Source organism: Phoenix dactylifera, chromosome 2 (genome assembly GCF_009389715.1).
Source record: "Phoenix dactylifera cultivar Barhee BC4 chromosome 2, palm_55x_up_171113_PBpolish2nd_filt_p, whole genome shotgun sequence".
Lineage (NCBI taxonomy): Eukaryota > Viridiplantae > Streptophyta > Magnoliopsida > Arecales > Arecaceae > Phoenix > Phoenix dactylifera.
In genome coordinates, this window is record NC_052393.1 from 15,889,597 (window position 1) to 15,909,126 (window position 19,530).

General features: G+C 37.9%; 1 protein-coding gene across 1 annotated transcript; it reads right to left on the reverse strand.

Annotated features, from left to right (window-relative positions):
- Nucleotides 1–6,141: 6,141 nt before the first annotated feature.
- On the reverse strand, nt 6,142–10,176 carry LOC103703519 (uncharacterized calcium-binding protein At1g02270). The gene is made up of 11 exons (XM_008786395.4): nt 10,029–10,176; nt 9,728–9,910; nt 9,476–9,580; nt 9,274–9,379; nt 8,102–8,322; nt 7,921–7,997; nt 7,723–7,837; nt 7,514–7,639; nt 7,085–7,195; nt 6,895–7,002; nt 6,142–6,702 (listed from the first exon to the last, which is right to left on the reverse strand). Exons 1-11 carry the CDS (start codon nt 10,029–10,031, stop codon nt 6,457–6,459), a joined length of 1,401 nt encoding a protein of 466 aa, XP_008784617.1. The 5' UTR covers nt 10,032–10,176; the 3' UTR covers nt 6,142–6,456.
- Nucleotides 10,177–19,530: the final 9,354 nt, after the last annotated feature.

Genomic DNA, 19,530 nt, shown 5'->3' on the forward strand with positions numbered 1-19,530 from the left:
GGTACTATGCAAGATAAGAAACAAACATCTACTGACCAAAAGTTCAATGAAGTTACAACAACATCATGGTGGTGAGAGAGAAAGAGAAGAACCCACCCTGATTTCATCAGCAACATGAACATATTCTAATAAAATGCATCAGTAATGAAGTGGCGAACATCTGATGAATTGAGAACATCGCCGGGCAGGCTCACCGAGGAGCTAAGATTCACAGAGGAGCATCTCCGGGCATTTCCTTTCTTTTCCTTGCAGTCGCTTCTTTCTCCATTTCCTCTGTCTACTGCAAGACTAATCTGTCTGTGTGAATCCAATATTCGCAGACTGGTCAGGAGGTTGGCTTTCTTTTAGGCTGCATACGTGCATCGAGAGATGAATAGAGGCACAGACTGAATCGCCTTTTACATTGCTTGGCACACTGAAAAGTTTCTTCAGAATAGTGCCTCTAAGATTCCCTCTCCTTTATATCATTTTATTGTTTCTGACTTTTGTAGCCATACGAGAGCTATATGAATGCCGTATTCACCCAAAATAAAAATCTAACATCTTGGTGGCATATACGCATCCTTGATGGCAAGGGTCTAAGCGGTACGTATGCTTAAAAAACCAGCAGTTCGAACCTCATGATATGTGGCGGTGGTGCCACGTGGGTTGTCGTGGTTGGAGAGGGGCTCGGTAAATAGATTCAAGGGAGGTGGGGGCCTCGGTAAAAAAAGTAGCGAGGATCTTTGCTGGTTGCTGTAAGAGTGGAATCATGCGTTGTCCCAAGGCTCTAAGATTCCATGTTTTTGAGAAAACTAGCAGTTGGTGAAATTGAGACCAATTAATTTTTCTAAATTTGGACAGGCAACTCTGCAACGAGGGCTGCAAGCTGGTCGGATTGGATTGGGGTTTGGCACAACCCAAATCTAATTTACATGAGTTTAGAAACATGAATCCAAGCATTACCATTTATATGGGGGTTGAATTGGATAAGGCTTAAGATCGATTTTGTTAATTTATTATTTTGTTGGTCAAATCAGGTCAATAATAGTCTATATAAGGGTTAAAAAATATATATTAATTTAATCACTTAGAGTTTATTTGGTATTGCTTTTGTTTTTTATTTTTATATTTTAAAAAATGAAAAAAGTACTGGACCCAGCCGGGATATAAATTTTGATATAATCATATTATTTTTCTTTTTAAAGATGGCAACTAGTTTGTCAATAAATTTTTTTAACGTCTGATCCAAATATATAGGATTGAATCCTCCTCCCGTAGAGTTGGAGAAGTTTTAAAATATCTAGAAAGAGCTATACACTATCATGTATGTCTACAAAGGTAAGGTTCAAGTTGTAGCTTTCAGACACAAGAATGATCGATCTTCTTTTGAGATGCCAACCATTGGATCATGCTTCACACAAATTTCAAAGCACTCCAACATTTTTATTCATCTATCTGCATAGATCTGGAAGCGACCACTGTGCGATCCGGCTATGGATTCGCAAAAAAGGAAAGAGAATCCTTTTTTCGGTCAAATAGCGACCTTTATAATAGCAATTTCCGTCTTAGTTTATGATAATTACTGTAATGCTACGGTGACATTTATTTCTAAGGTCAAAACCTCAAATTTCAAGCCAATCAAATTGGTGGGTTCTTTTGCCTCAATTGCCATCCCTAGTCTATAGCCACAAGAGGAGAAGACTCCTCCATAGGAGATGAGCCTCCATTTAACAGTCGAATCCTGAAAAAAAATGTTGCTCATGTTATGATGGGGAGGGCAATTCAATTGCACTATGGTCGTGGCTATCATTGAGGTGGCAGCATAGTTGGAACGGAGCTTTGTTTTCAATGGAGTGATCCAGATTCGAAATGCGCGGGCATCGATTAAATGCGAAAATCGGATGCCTTCCGTCTGGTTTGTCATGAAGGCTGCTATGCGGGTGGAGTTAATTCTCTTCCCCCTTCCTTCCCTTTTTTTTTTTTTTTTTTTTTTTTTAAGCAAAAAAAAAAAAAAAGTGTGGCAGTGGCTCATGAGAAATGTCAATGCTGCTTACAGTTTACATATGGTAAGTTGCAAGTTTACCATTTACAATTTACAGAACTCTAGGCGGCAATGGGTGGTTTTACTGACAGTTTGTCCGGAACTGTAGGTGGATGCTGCTTAAAATATACAAATAGTACAGAGTATAAATGTATAATCTATCGTACCTGATGACTGGGCCCCATCTATGTTTAATGCTGGGTCCATCGAAAAAGAAGCGTCTCTGTCATCATGTTGTCTGAAGAAAACAAAAGCCAAGATATGACGGACCCCAGGTGAAGATTCAAGCACCGAAAGCCAGACTAAAAGTTTTAAAAACTAGACCCCCCTCTAGCCAAAAAAAAAAAAAAACCAGAGCCCCAGGAAAAAATTTCCTATAGCTTTCAATTCGACTGGGGATGAATCATGCTCGCGTCAGCAGCAGAAGGTGCCTTAAAATAATAAAGTTTGTAAATGAAAATTTTATATTATTAAATTCTGATCTATACTATCAAAAATATTTAAAAACAAAAATTATATATTCTAATAATTTCTGATCCAAATATCATATGAATTCAAAAGGAACGAATGCCATTATACTGCTGTACTAGAATGCATAATAAAATATTTAAATTTTAAATTCATCCCATAGATCATGTACATGTTGGAACTTTATAGATTAAAAGTCTTTAAGGTATGGATGATTATAAAATATGGTATCATATCATCAATGAGATACTCAGATTAGAGACATCAATATATATATATATATATATATATATATATATATATATATATATATATATATATATATATATTAATAATAATATAAATTATGATCAATGATATGAATATATGATTTAATTGGTCTATTTTTATTTTTGGACTCGAGAGATATATTCTCTTTTCTTAAGATGAGCAAAATCTATGTAAAATTTATGGATCATTGATCACCAAAATATTTTGAACTTCAACAAAATGAAAATGGAGCACAAGTGATGGACAACTTTTGAAGCATCTTGTGGATTAAGAGATCCATAAGGTGATTAAACTATGACCATGCCTAGCAAATTAAGGCTAGCTTAGAGATAGGATAAGCAACTCAGGAAAGTTATTTCCTAATGGGTATAGCTTGAAACTGAAATTTAGATTTAGTTTTTTAATCCCCCATCTAGTCATCGCAGCGTCATAGAAGTATACGGACCAACTTTAAAATAAAAGTACAAGTAAATCTCATTTTTTTAATTAATCTTTCTAATGAAGAATTCTTTGGATATTTTCACTAATCAAATGCAATGATAAGTGGAATTCTAAGACCCTAGGGAACCACCGATCCTTAGTAATCCCCGGTCTGACCAATTTGATGGGAATCAACAATTCCACCCCACAATTCCTGGCCACACCTCATCCACAATCGAACTAAGCCTATGTAAATAATCATTTAAAGATTTTTCGAAACAATTTGCAATTTTTGTGTATATTAATTTTTTTCTAATCTTTTAAAGGATCTTTGAATACCTTTTGCAACTTTATTTATATGAATTCTCTCAAAAAATTAAAAAAAAATGAAGAATGTGAACATCGAGTGCATCATAACGTACGGTAATCATATGTTTCTATAAGATTCAAACAAGGATTGCAGAACTGGACTTTTCAATAATGAATTTGGTTATAGATCTAATCTCATTTGCGGGTTCTGAAATTGATTCAAGAAATTCAACTGGATTTGATCAGAGCTCATCTAACTTGCCAACAAGTCATCCATGCGTGCTCCCCTCCCAATAGCGTGTGATTGTCAAGGCCAACTAACTTGCTGAATTGCGTGCGAAGGGATGTGACCACCAAGATAAAAGCATCAATTCAGGATTGGAGATAGCTTTTCATCCAAACAAGCAAATGCTCCTTGGCTAAATTGAGTAGATCTGAATCTCTGATGTTAAAGTCAGGGAGAAGAAAAGGTTCTTGGGTTAGATAACGTAGAATTCAACCGTTAGATTGGTAGTTGCTCATTAGTCATTGGATGAGGGACAAAGGAATAGTAAAGCTTAGGCTCCAAGTCCTTGTCATTAAAAAGGAAAGTCTGAATTTAAGGAAACTTTTGGGGTTGGTATTATCATTCTTTTTAGCTTGGACGCAGCCCACAGAGAGGCTATACCAAATAAATTTAAGAATCTTCATGACATTCTTTGAGTTAGGATACAGCTAGCCCACAGAGAGACAATTTAAGAATCTTCGCTGCATTCTTCCAATGCCAAACTAAAAGCAATTAAGAGACTCGCATTCAACTCAAAAAATCACTCCTCTCCTTCTGGTATGTTGCATTCTCATTGCTTCCGTTAGTGTTGAAGTAGACGGTATATTTAGACAAAATCTTATCTATCATTTATAAAGCCAATATGAATTTACATCTTATTCCTCCAGCTTTTCACCAAGATTTTATGCAAAGTTGTCATTCATTTAATGAATGGCATTTTTTGTGATTCACTTGTCAGTACAAATCATGAAAGTCGAAGGCATGAATCCCATACAAGGATAAAACAATAAGAAAAATAGGAGCTGAAGGAGAAGTTAAAGTTATTTCGCCATCTCCTTAAAATAATTTAAACCTGATTATCTACCTTTTTGGCTTGTTGACTAGATAAAATTATTTAGATCTTTTCAAATGGTTTTTGGTTGGTGAGATGGCTAATCTTTAATTATTATCCACATCTATGCAGCATCTAAGCACAGCCTAAGGAGTTAAATTTAAGACTAAGATATGGTTCATCCAAGTAAAAATATTTTATATTTATATGAAACTGACATGCATTACTCCACAATAAATAGCTGTTGAATTTTTAACTAGGAAAATTTTACAAAGAGTCTCAAATGGTATATAAATTAAATAGCAAGTTGGTAGGTCAAACCGTAAAAAGCCATATAACTTTGCAGTTATTTGATTGCCTATAAATTTTATTAGAACATACTTTTGTAAAATATGATTTAATGCAAAACATATTTTGTGAAAAAACAGAGGGGGGATTATTTTTTTTTTTTTTGTAAAACTTATTTCTCAAGTTTTTCTGTCTTGAAAATTTCGGTAAAACATATATTATAAAAACAACCAACCAACCATTTTTGTAAAACTCATTTATTTCGAGTTTTTTGTATATCAGTTCTAATAAAACTTGTCACTAGCTTCTGTTCTTAGTTTACGCCTAGGATCCATTTATTGGATAGAGTCTATTTATAGCAAAAGAAAGCAAGATCTTGGTTCTCGGATAGAGTCTAGAGATAATCTCATTTCAAATCAAAATTTAGATTCTTTTAAAACGGAATAGAATCTGCTATAGGAATTTCCTTTTTTTTCCTTGTATGTGTAACTAAAACTTCTGCATCTCATTTAAGAATCAACTGGATTTAACTCCAACTTTCTGCTGCTAATGTTCTTCTTCTTCTTCTTTTTTACCTCAGAGCTCAGGCTAGAATTGAAGCTGGTGTTTTAAACGTAAATGCTAGAAAATTAACTCATTCATCTGCGGTTGGGAAATTTTCTTTGTAGCAGGTTGCACCATTTCCCTTAATTGAAGTATTTAAATTAAAAATGAATATAGTTTAACTCTAAACACAATCTAAATGCTTCTCACAGTAGTCGTCGGTGGGCATGACATCATTTGGCATCATCTTTACCCCACGTACATGGGCGAGGTGACTGCCGAGAGAGAGAGAGAGAGAGAGAGAGAAAGAGGGAAGGAAGAAAAGAAAAAAAGCGAAGGCATGTGCTCCAGATAAAATAATTACTCCCCAATGGCCAGATTCAACGGCCATATCCAAGTGGACCAAACTCACCTCACATGACCGACCGCGAACGCTCTTACATAGGTCAGAAACCACTCGCGATGAATTATTTAAGCCTATATAGTGTTACAAGTAACCAACGATATCCTTTTGGAAGAGGAGCTTGCCGCTTTGTTTCGAGTCCTTTCTACGGGAGTTAAACGACTCTGCACAAGGATCATGGCATCACGTCCAACTAGAATAACATCCCTTGCGAAGTCAAATCAAAAAACAAAAGAAGGAAAAAATGTTCCTATATTCGCAAGCCAGATCAGGAACAAAAAAGAAATATGAAATATAAGTCAGACAACAACCAGACGAGCTACCTCAATGATTTGATCTATCTTCAAATACAATGTACCTTTTCAATCATAGTATCATATAATATTCACATCAGAAGACACCATTTAATGCATATTTCTATTTCTGCATTGGAAAAAGCTTGCTCGCTTACATGGGACGAAAAGAGTCCAGAAGATGAGCCAAGACATCGTACGGTTTACATATCAACCTTTCATGTTGTACTGCTTCCTGTACATCTCCTACTCCAGCTATCAGTATGTAAATATCAATCTTCTACTACCTCTTCCCTTTACAAACTTATACATCAAACGGCAGTATGTGCGAGGGTTAGCAATTTAGCATACTGTCTCGGAACAAGGCATCCTAACGGGAGAAAACACAACGGTCAGTGGTGCATGATCGGATAGAGAATAGTCCTCCGGCCACATTCCTTTCTCCACTTCTGGTGGGAAGAGAACCGCGTTCTTCACATCGAAACCATAAGCCTGCTGCCTCTCAGCGCCTGCTTTCGATCCCACCTCAGCCCCCCGTTCAGAGTTCTCCTCTGCTTGCTCCGACCATTTAGGATTCCAGACACCTTGCTGCAAAACATCATGAGGCAATTAATTGTTTGAAGGTAGAAAAACAAGAAGGAAAATATGTTTTTTTTTTTTTTCTGAAGCTGCATATAACAAACATAAGTCTTTTTCCATTGCCTTCTTGTTTTAATCAAAAAGGCAATGATGGGAAGGTGAACAAAGTTATGAAATGGACACCTCAGACTGGTAGCATACCAGAAATTCTTCATAGTCCACAGCACCATTTCCATCGATGTCAGCTTGAATCCACAAATCCTGTATGTCTTGGGGACTTAAGCCGTGAGGATGTCCGGTTAAGCCTAACTGTATTAATTTTTAAGTATTAGCGACCAAATTCTCGTGATGGTTTCAGAGGTTCCAAACTCTTATGAGAGGGAACAAATACCTGACAGAGAGCCTGACAGAAACCTGAGAAGGTAATATAATCACCAGGGCTGTCCGCTTTAAGGAATGCAAAAGCATTATCCTTTGACAGAGAAGCCGCTACAAGAAGATACTGAAACAAGAAATATTCAACCTTTAAATCCATCCCCAAGAACAGGACTGTTAAAACTGGATAGAGGTATCGTGATATTTACAACTGACAGAAAATAGAATAAATGGCATATACATTGCTTCACACATATTACATCACATATATATTAATCATAGGCAAACAAATATGCATGAGAGAGAAAACACTTCATGTCTACCAAAATTTCTTCAAGTTTTTTTTTTTCAAATTCCCAATTATATCTAACATATATACATTAATTCATAGTTAAAATCAAAAGACTGTTGCCTGATGGATGCAAGCAACAAGAAAAATGCTCACCTTAATAATTCCAAATACTGCTTCATTCCAGCTTGCCCTCAGGGGCTTTCTGTACTTATTGGGATTAAGAAGCCATATGAAATCAACTCCACAGATATTTCCACGGTGATTGCGGTGGCTAACCCACTGCATGGGTAACAAGAGTAAGCTTCCAAAAAATACTGGCGACAATATTAAGCAACAAATGAAAACGAATGGCAAATTAGCACCTTGTGGGCATCTGCATCACTGTCGGTATAGTGATGAGCAGTATCATATGATGAGACAAACCCCTGGGACCTAAGAAACTTGTAAACATGTCCGCGTTTACTTCCATTCCAATCCCTGCAAAGAATATGAAAGACCGAGAAATTTTAATTTTGTTCAAATTAAAAGAGGAGAAAAGAGTATGCTATAAAGAAACTGACCCGCAGAGTATGATAGGCATAGGACTAAGATTATGTTCTTTCTGGTAAGATTCAATACACTGGAGGATCTTGTATACCTATCAGTAAAAATGAAATGATGCCCTTAAGATATAGCTCCCAAAAGTATGCGAGGAAAATCAGGGAAATATCAATATACTATTATGAAGGCATACCAATTTACCTGCTGCAAGCGAACTATACACAAGCTGGAATCATGAGGAAATAACAAGTGGGTATTTACAATGAGAATCTGTTGTTGGATGCCGCTGTTTCGACTTTGACAGGAAGGAACAACTGATTCAACATGTAATAGCTGAGCCACACGATCCCCAAAGTCATTAAACAGCAAATCTCGATAGTTTAGAACTCTAAAGTAGTCCCTGTGCACAGCAGTAAGCAGACCTGCAGACAAGTAGATGAATTTGTTGTAAGCAGTAAATTAATAGCAAGTATTAAAAGTATTTTATAAACATGTTGTATAAAGATCTAGAACTAATAAGCAGTTAGTAATTAGTCATCTAATATTGCAAGAAACTGTTAATTTCCAAAATGCTCCATAAACATGTGGTGCAGGGGATGGTAGGTTAATAACTTGCCTTTTTTTCCAAATGATGATGAGGATATAATGACTCAAAATTACAAAGGCGGAATATATATTCATATTTATGGCTTAAGCTACTATTACGATGAATAAGCAGGACTAGGAGCATGATATGCTCTTTACAAATCATAAAACAATAATTAAATGCACATTACTGCTTCGCAAGAATGAAAAAATCAGAATGGCTAAGAAATTGCATCTAAAGTTAAGGATATTAAAGGCTCCTTGCCACATGAATTCTTTTCCTCACAAAAAAAAAACGAAAATTATGAACCGTCCTTTAGCAAATGATACTCATTGTTAGCAAATCTTAAATCCTCCACCAAAACTTCTGGAATAAGAAAATGGAATAATAAATGTGGCCTTCATTTAATAGATGCTGAGTCCAAATCCAAATCTTACTCGCCACACAAAGCCTACCAGGTTTTTAAAAATAGAGTATTAATTCTAAAAAGAACATCACCATCCTCCCTAACACAAACCGGGTACAGATCAGAATCAAACGATACTACTCTTAGCAGATAACACAAACTCTTTTGTTGGATCTCAACAGAGCACATATGGATCATCATCGAAATTTAGGAACGCAATAAGTTCGATACTCTACAACATATAATCTTTTTATCAGAAATTATTAGTTCACAAAAATAAACAACCTTGCTGAAACAATCTACCTAGCTATGTCATCACAAAAACAACTCAACAAAACAAAGATGATGCAACAAGAAAAGAAAAAGAAAAAGAAACCATACCATCGCCACGATTGTTTGTGCGTGCGAGCTTCAGACTAATATAACCTGCATCGCCCAGCCGCCTCTCGTACATATCGACGAGTTCATCATTCCCAAGCCAGACCTCCTACACGAATCCAAAACAAGAAAACAGCAACATCCCATTAGATTCACACAAACTCCGCACACCAGAATAGAAGCAAAACCCAAGAATCGACCCCACCTGGAGACAAATGATGGCGGACATCTCTCCTAACAGCCGGTCTATGATGTTCTGGTTCCGGCTCAGCCAGTATCCTTTATACTGGCTCTCCCTGCAACTCTGATCCTATATTCCCAAAGAAGACCCACAAAAATCAACAAAGAGCATATCAAAGGAACCACCTTTTTACATTCAAACAAGAATCGATTAACAAATGACCAAGAAATCATCGAAATCATCAACAAACCCACCCAAAACCGGACGCTTCCTCACCTCCTTATCGAGCCGCTTGTAGATGGGTGCGAGAATGTTGAAGGTCGTGCAGGAGATGCAGCGCTCCGGGGCCATCACCGCGCCGTACCCCAGACCCCTCTTCGAGATCCGGCCTTTCTTCTTCCCCTGCCGCTGCTTGCCCCGCTCGCCCCCCTGCCCCGCGCCGCCATTGCCGCCCTTCCTCTGCGCTCCAAACCAAAAACCCATCATAATCCAAGAAACAACAACCCTAGAGTTCCGGACGATCGATTCCATCAAAATTTTCACAAATCCTTGAAAAAAAAAGGGGGATCAAAATTACCATTACGATGATCACGAGAGAGAGAAGCGAAGGAGAGATGCCGAGAGAACGAAAGGAGGAAAGAAACAAGAGTCCCGGTGGTCGGATTGGAAGTTCGTTGCGGAGAAGGTGAGCGTTCCGTTTTGGCGTGCTTATCGTTATTGGAACTGCGAAGGGCTCCGGCGCCTTTTATAGAGGGCGGTGACGGGAACCCGGCTCGCCAATAGTTGCGCCGGTTTTGCGCGTGTAAATCCACCGCAAATAGCGGGTCCCACCCTCTCGAGCCGCCCGCCCGTTCCGGTTTGCCGTGCGCCGTCCTGGTCCTCGCACTCACCCCGGATCGCAAATGTGAACACCCTAATCATCCGAATGATTCCGTTTTTATTTATCAGATCATGGCCGTTTGATGGGAATCAGATGGTTAGGATTTGTAGCAGGATGATGGCGACGCCTTCTGATATATCCAGCACGTCAAACGGTCGCACGGAAGTCAGTTTGGCAGTGATCAAACGAGTAGCGCGCCTGGTTACTTTTGTCCTGGCGATCTCATCCGTCTGATCTGGCTGGCCATTCTTATCTTGGACTGCGTCAGATGAACAGTACGACGGACCAAGCGGGCTCACGTTTGATTTGATTTCCACCATGGACCACAGGGGTACCCGGAAGTGTATCAGATCGCATCAAACTAAACAGGAATGTGAGAGCGCGGGGTCCACCAATTTGACGGTGGAAAAAAGAATAGGGATTAGATAATTCCTTGGCGCCTTAAACATCGGAACACGAGGACGCGCATCGCCGACACTGGATCTATCAACGGACGGTCGGACGGAGTGGGTGATGGGGAGGGAGGTGCGGCGGGATTTAGGATCAGTGGTCCCTCCACATGGACGGCCGGATGACCCACGATTATTTTAAGGGGGTATTTTGAAAAAGTATCAGTTCTACGGATTGAAACGCAACGCGTGTCCGGGAAGGGTGGATGGGAGCGGGCAAAACGGTTGGCGGGGCGGGAGACTGCCCGTCTGGTTATCCGCGGATGCCAGCCCGTCGTATCGCGAGATGCGCGTTATCGACGGAGCGACAAGTGGCGAGGGAGTCGGATACGGCATCCGGGATAGCGAGGACAAGGGTGGGACAGCCTATTCCGCAAAGCGGTCGGCCCAAGCCCGACCTTGTAGGGCTTAGAAAGGATGATAAAGGAGGGATAGGAAAAGGGTGTCGTGGAATGCCTTCTGCCTCATCTGCAGCATTAATTTTTACTGACAAGGCCTTTTTTTTTGCGTTTGTTTTCTTGATAAAAGTAGTGACAAGGCTTTAGTGGATTGGTACTGCATGCATGCAGAGCACCAGGTCGCCACGTGATAATACCAGTACTTTTTTTTGCTGAGGCCTTGTCATGAAAAGGATGTTTATGGTCGAGGCATGCCATCGCCAGCGACTTCACTCTTATCCCAGCTTCACAACGGGCTAAGCTCGAGTTGTCACTTATGATAGCGTTGAGAAGAGGAGTTATTATTTGCTGAAGTTAGACCACTTATTCGGATTTGTATTGGAATAAAATGATGAGTGTTATAGCTGTTAATGTTTCTCGGACCGATACAGAGATTTTAATGTTTAACGTCTTTATCTTGATCGCAGAAACAGCAAATTAAAATCCAAAATAAAAGCTATTACTTTCACTATGACGAAGTTTAATGGAATAAAGTGTAAGCATCTCAAGATTGTAGTCTAAATACTCTTTATCTGCTGACAACGCACGGGAAACCATGTGCTGTAATAATGGATAAGAGAGCTTGGACAAATTGATAGATGTGATGTCGATGGGTTAGAGAAAGCCCTAGGATGCGATGTGAATGCAGACGAAAGTGGAATCCTCTGATGTTACATGTGGGGCCAGGGGAGAGGCCTTTAAGTTGCTTGCCATATCTTACCAAACGAACGATAGGTTGTGAAACATTTAAATTGACTTATATTGAAGGTCAGGCCAGCTGAGTAATCGCTACCGTGAAGTAATCAATTGACAAATTTGAGCCAACAGGTGAATTGGTTCACAACCATGTAAGCATACTACAGATGCTTTCCTTATCCAATTTAGGATTATTACCTCGCTCAAGACCTCTCTACGTCCTCCTATGTGTTGGGAGTATTTTAAAATTTCAAGCTTACATTTTTTTTTTATATACTTTTTTTAGTTCTAAATTGAAAAGAGATGAAATTCAAATAGTCTTTATATAGTCTTCAATATTTTTAACTTGGTGAAGCAGAGAAAGTAAGTAGCTCACGCACGCACGAGCTTAATGGTGGCCCAAGGCAATATTAGCAGATCTGATCCGAAAATGGGTTAATCGGGCGCATAGCGCTCGATGCTTAAAAAACGCCTCTTGCTTCTTTTTTTAAACCCTATCAGATCAGAGGATTAACATAATAAAAAAAATTACATCCATATCTTTCTCTTCCTCTTCATACTCCTTTTTATTTTTTTTAGCGATTCTGGGTTGTTCACTAGTCCCTGCATCTACGAGTGTATACTTGGAGTGATCCGGTTGTTGTATCCTAGAGGATATGTCGCCATTACCTGCTACACCGAGATTCATTCTTCGAGGGGCACAATCTATTCTTAAGGACAGCAACAATATGCCTCAACTGATAAGTTTTCTTACCATCTATTCTTTGCATAACAATATGTAGGACCTAGGGAGGGACAAGATCCAAGAGAGGTGGCACACGGATTTGAGTAAAAGTGTTTGGAGATTAGTAAGAATGGGGATGATGATCTCAGAAACTTACGTAGTAGTAGGTGGAGTGGCCCATGGCTATGTAAATACCACCAACGTCCTTTCTCAATCCAATGGGCTAGTTACCAATCTCTCCATCCTTTCCCAATCTAATAGGATTATGACCACTGTCTGAATGCCTCTTCTCACGAATAAGGCATGAGAAGGGACGGATTTCAAGGAAGTGTAACATGGGGATTAGAGGTAATGTTGGAGAATCACCACGCAAGGGGGGTCGTGGGTTTTGATGAGATATAACTCAAATTCTTACGTTGATAAGGAAAGGATGGATAATATATCCCGTTTGACATTAACCCTTAATTCACATGCAAATGGAGACTAGACCGGAGCAAGATGATAGTGGGTGCATGTGCGTTATCCGGCATGTATATCATGAATAAATAGACCAAGGGCTGAATGAATTAAATAAATAAACTAGCACGGAAGTGACCTCATGAGTATGTAAGCATCACTAAAGTCATTTTCCTATCTAATGTGGAATTGTTACAGTTCTCTAAACAGTTACAAGCTATAATATGAGAATGCATTGGGGATTGGGGGGGCATGGGTGCTGTTGTAAAGGATAAATATGTTCCCTTAGTTATATATCCTTATTTCAAAACAAATGTAATATTTTGATAATAAAATTACAATAGATTTTATCTTAGAGGTATTGTTATAAGTTGTTGAATATAAGTAATTTTTCCAACCTCAAAGTTTCTAACATAAAAAAAAAAATGAAATCCCAAACAAATGTTGATTTTATTTGCAAATAGAGGCATTTGTCACAAAAAGAGATGGGAGAAATAAGAGCCGCAAGCTACATATTATGAGAAGTCAAGGGGAGGATCAAAATCCAAGAAGGAAATAATTTTCTATTATCGCGAGAAGTCAGGAGACGTAACGAAGGAATGCAGAAAAAAAAAAAAGGAGAAGAGGAATAGTGACAACCATGGTAGGATATGATGTGATTTACTCTCCACTTGTGATGATGTTTATTCGAGTTTCATAGGTGAAGGCATTAGTTGGATCATTGATACAGATCCCTTATATCATGTTATGCCCCATTAGGGCTTCTTTGTTTCCTATAAAAATGGTGATTTTGGTGTTGCTGGGATGGGAAATAGTCGCTGATGCAAGCTAGCGATGTAAGGTTTGGCAACTCTCTCTCTAATACTTTTAGACCTTATATTTTGGAACTCATACAAAGTAAGCTCGTGGTCAGCCTTCATGAACCCATATTGCAGTGTTTTTTAGTCCACACAGGCTATTAGCCAAATTCACTCTTACACTATATATTTGTCATGATGTAGGACCTCATCCAAAAAAACTAGTATGAATGTATTTTTTAAATTTCTTAGTCCTATATAATTATTCAAGATTTTCTCAGTAAATAACTGATGTGGGACTAAACACATGCTCGCCGGTCCTCACATAGTGGAACATTGATGCAGATTCGATCCTGTGGAAATCTTGTGGAAAATCTCTTTTTCGTGTTTTGGTCTTTTGTGACTGTCCCTGGGCTAGAGTTTGCATTCCAACCGTGCACTCAAAGATAAGAAAGGGAAAGATCACCACTGTTTCTATTCCAAATATATGTGTACTATTTTTGGCTTCATGTGCTATGATATCCTTTACTGTATCCAATGGCTTGACATGAGATAGAATCTCTCCAAAAGTCGCTTGGCCTTCATTTAATTCCCATCAAAGTGGCCGGGGCCAAGTAGAATATCTACTCCAAAAAGAGCCCATATATATCACCCCGCAATTGCACCAATATATCCCCTCATGCTACATGGATGGGGAACCCAGGTGGGATTTGTGGGACATCGCATTAGGGCATGTACCGGTACACTTCAAAGCTTTCCGCAACTGGAGAGCTTATCATGACACTTGGCCAGTAGGAACCGGGGTTGCTTATGATCAAGGTCCCCTTTTTTATTTTTTTAATTTTTTATTTTTTTTAGCTTTAAAAAAGCCTCACAGTATACGAGTACGGATGCATACAATAAAATCAAAAAACAAAATATTTCGGAGAGCCCTAGGCAGCTCTTTCTCCTACATCCACAGAGTATCGCTTGAGTGACTAACCACATAAGAAGCCACCCAATCAGCGGTTCCATTAGCCTTTCTATAAATATGCTTAGCCAGGAAGGCCTCCTTGTCACTACCCATCGCCCAAAATCACGAAATAGAGGATGGTCCTACCCCACCACCTGCAGATCCTTCTGAATCCATCCTATAATGGTAGCCGAGTCATCCTCCATAATAATGGAGCTAGCCTGCAACACTCATTGCGCATATCTAAGGCTCTCCTTTGCAGCCCTTAGCTCAGCACTGGAAGTCGAGGTCTCCGATAGGCGACAACCACCAGCCGCCACCAAGGTCCCCTTCATAAGGAATATTAAAAATTCCTACTGCCAGGTGTAACTATATTTAATTCTTATTCTATCAGCACAATACTCCAAAGGGGGAGTATTCTATCAGATATTGCACAATACTCCTTCCTTGAAAGGATGAGCTGAATTTGTTGGTGGAAAGCACCTGATGCCAAGGAATTAATGCTTGTCCCATATGTTTGGTCCTTATTCCCCCTTTGCATAAAAAAGTATCCGGACTTTATGGAAAATGGAGGAACCTACCCAAGTATATGTGCCCTTTGCCCTTAGCATCGTGTTCCTAGAGCTCCAAGGCCATCAAAAGCATCAACAGATACACTCGATGGCTAAGGCCACTTCCATTCAGCATATGCAACCTAGATGATTATTAAATATGAAGGCGTGAGACGCAAGATCATGTTCTTATCTAATTCATTCTCTTTTTTTCTCCTTTTTCACTAATTTGGATTGACCAACAAAGCCACAAGGCCATCAAAGATGTTGAAGAAAACTGAATGGCTAAGGATACTTATTTTCAACATGTGTTGACTTAATATGACCAATCTAAGAGGAAGTGCTAAATGAATATATGGGTGATCTCATCAGCACATGAGATGCATGGTCATGGTCCTCTCTCACTCATTCATGATTTTTCTTTTTTATTTAGCTAACATGAATTGATTAGTAAAGTCTTAGAAGCCATTGCACCGAGAAATACTCCTCTTTTTTCATCCCAGACATCATATTTCTAGGGAAGATGCGATGAGCTCCACCAGCAAAAGGAAAAGCAACTGTTGGGGCCGGCAAAGAGGCAGTGCATGCTGCTTTAGATCTTTTTGCTGGATTTAGATTTTTCGCTCCAGATGTAGCCTGTCGGCTGTGCTTTTGAAATTAATTAATACAAAATTATATAGATGTTGGAATCCCTGTCATGAGACCATGGCAGCCTGCAAATAATCAATCAGTCTTAGAAATTGAGGGGTTGTGAGCAGAATTTCCACTTGGAAGAGTTTCTAAAAGGCCTAGCTTCTGTAAAAATATCCGAAGAGGGGGGGAGGAGAAAAGAATTTTGGAAATATTTCTGTGTATTCCAACGAGTACAAAAGAGTCCCCCTATTTATACAGCGCAATTTTTTTCCACCCACCAATCCTTGTCATTGGACAGTGGCCATACAAGGATGATAAATAATCAATTGACGGTGTCAATTGATGGCTCATATAGTCATATACACCAACATTATTCCTCAAACTCAAGATAGTAGCGAAGATGCCAACTTGAGTTTGCTAACCAACTTACGATGACGCCCCGATGAATCAACCTTCGTAAAAATATCCGCATGTTGATCCGCATATGTAACATGTATCAACTAAATAGTACTTTACCTAATATGATGCCGAATAAAGTGACAATCTATTTCAATATATTTCGTTCGCTCATGAAACACATCGATCTGAGTAATTACATTGTACTCATATTATCCGAATGAAGAGAAAAACTGACAGGTAGAGAGAGAGACTCGTAGAGAAAGAAAGTCCATTAGAGAGAAAGATTCATAGAGAGAGAAAGTTCTATGGAGAGAAAAAGTATCTAGATAGAGAAAGTCCGGTAGAGAGAGAAAATTCAGTAGAGAGAAAGATTGTAATTAACGGTGACCATATGAGAATGGTAAATAATCAATTGACCGTGTCAATTGACGGCTCATATACACCAACAGCTTTATATTTCCTTCTCATATTGAGACAAAACATACCACAACTAGGCATAAATAAAACAAATAAAAACAGCTTTGAACTAAAGATTGATGAGCAAAAAATAAAGTCTCTCAATGAAATCTTTCTCAGCTAGCTTGATGAAGGATCAATTCACTTCTCTTGAATTATATTTTTATCGGCCTATGGCGCTTGCAATGTATATATGCAAGGAAGTTTCAACCGTTGCAGATTTTCGGACTCATGTCATTCCTGGGAGATGGGTTTGTTTTTATAATCTTCAGTCTGATAGAGTTTTAACAAGCTTAAGCCAGCTTACCTGCTGAAGCCTTAAGCAAATTAAGCTTAAGCCAGCTGATTTACTAATTGAAATTCCCTACTTGATCCAACTTTTTAATAGACGGCAACCTGCTTGCGAATGGCACGCACATATTAGCTCATCTTCTACTTCTCATTTATGCTAACGTTAGCATGAATTCTAAAATTCGGCCGCCTTCATCCTCCTATAATCGGTTGATGGTATCGGTGTCATCGATCATTCCCTTTCCATACAAATGAATCCTATCCCCCTTCATGTTACCATCTCCATCCATTGCAGCTTTGAGAATTTAGAGCACACGTGTTGTCTTGTTTCATCTACAAGCAATTTCCAAGGTGATAAGTGTTTTGAAATTTTTGATGGCTACGACGCTCCCCCATGTGCATGGGCATAAGAAGCAATATTAGACCTTATCTCAATTGTCCCTACCACGTAGTCACGATCCAAAAAGCTAAGCTATTGGATGGAAGGCCGTTAAACTTATAAACTCATATGGCACCTCTATTATTAGTCTATATGGGATTGTAACAATGTTCTCCACCTAACCTCGTGACACTCTCATCATAGATTAGAGAGAGAAAGAGACCACCCATGCCCTAGGTCCTACGCAAACCGACCAAGTCCTACTTGACACTGATATCGTGAGTGACCTTGTGATGTATATTAGACCTAGCTTTGATGTCACTTATCACATACAACCTAAAAGACCAAAAGAAATGGAAAAGTTTTGTCAAAATTGTCATCTTGCATTTAAAGCCATTATATGGATAAAGTACATGAGGAAAAAATAAAGAATTTTTTTTGCATGTATACCCTTCTAAATATATGAAATTGCATAAATACCCTCAATAAAATTACTATTTGCATGTACATCCTTCTTTTTTTTTCATATATACCCGTACCATCTAACGTCATTAAAAAATAAACTGCTTAAAACTAAAATGACTGAAATACTTTTATGGATAGATATACAAAAAAAGGTTATAAGGGTATATACGCAAATAACAACATTAGAAGGGTATTTATACAATTTCTCATATTTAGAAGGATATATATTTAAAAAATTAATTAAAAAAATTAGAACTTGCTAGGTCTTTTACGATTCAGTTGGATTGACAAGTCAAAAATATATTGAGCCACATTGTCAATTTTTTTTTTAAGATCTGGACTCGGTCAAGTTGGAATATTAGGTGATCATTTTGGTAATATTATTCTCCATTTGATTTTAATATAATTATCATTATTAGATCTATAACATCAATATATACTTCATTATTTTTAAAAGATTAAAGCATGTCAAATTTAAATTAATTATAGATGCTTAGATTAGTAAAATATTTTTTAGTGATTTATAAATGTTGAGTTATTTATTTTTGAAGCAAGAATTTCGTAAAAGCAACATAATTCATTTTATAAAAGTTGATATTAACATAAGATCATGTGGCATGATAATATTAATTTTTTTTGCCAGCTTTTTTTTATTAAGAACGACTGAATTATTTTTACTGAATTTTAATTATTTTTATTGAATTTTTTCTATCCTAAATATGCGTAATTACATGAATACCCTTATAAAGTTGCTATTTGCATGTGTATCTTTATAGAGTTGTCTTTTTGTGCGTCAAAAATATTTCAGTCATTTCAAATTTAAATTATTTATTTTTCTAACGATATTAGATAGTATGAATACATATATAAAAAAAGAAAGAAAGAAAAAGATATACATGTAAATAGCAATTTTACAATGATATTCATATAATTTTATATATTTTTGAAAGGTAAACATACAAAAAAAATCTTAAAATAAAATCTTTCTTTTCCTAGCTTATGGTGAATACGCATTTCTTAGTAAGGATTGACCATCTTTTAATTTTGAAGTTTCCGCTTCTAAGCCCACTCTTTGGGACGATCCTGACATCAGGTTTCAAGACCAAAGAACTTTAGGCCAGCCGTTGGCCACGACTGACTTAAGTGGTATATTTGACCTGATTTGTTCCTTAGTTATACCATACCCTTTGGTTCATGGATTATTCTCATATTATTAGTTTTTTCAAGACCAAAAGGCAACACAAGAGTAACCAAGTTTTCTTACAAATATAGACAAGGATCCAGTGTGCAGCACACAACAACAAAAACCATAGCATCTCTCCATTAAAGGCACAAGAACATCAGTCAAAGCAAAAAAAAAAAAAAAAGTAATAAAAAGTAAAAATAAAACATAAAAACTAAAAAATAACAATAAAAAGTCCTGAACTCATAACATCACCCTGCAGGCAGAGTGTATCCCAACCCATCAAAGCCTATACAATGGCTAAACAAAATACCACTTGGGCTCCAAAATA

Coding starts and splice junctions, on each gene's coding strand:
- LOC103703519 (XM_008786395.4), bottom strand. Junction 9,380..9,475: donor CCGCCATCATTTGTCTCCAG/GTGGGGTCGATT, acceptor GGATTCGTGTAG/GAGGTCTGGCTTGGGAATGA. Junction 7,998..8,101: donor GTATAGTTCGCTTGCAGCAG/GTAAATTGGTAT, acceptor TTTTACTGATAG/GTATACAAGATCCTCCAGTG.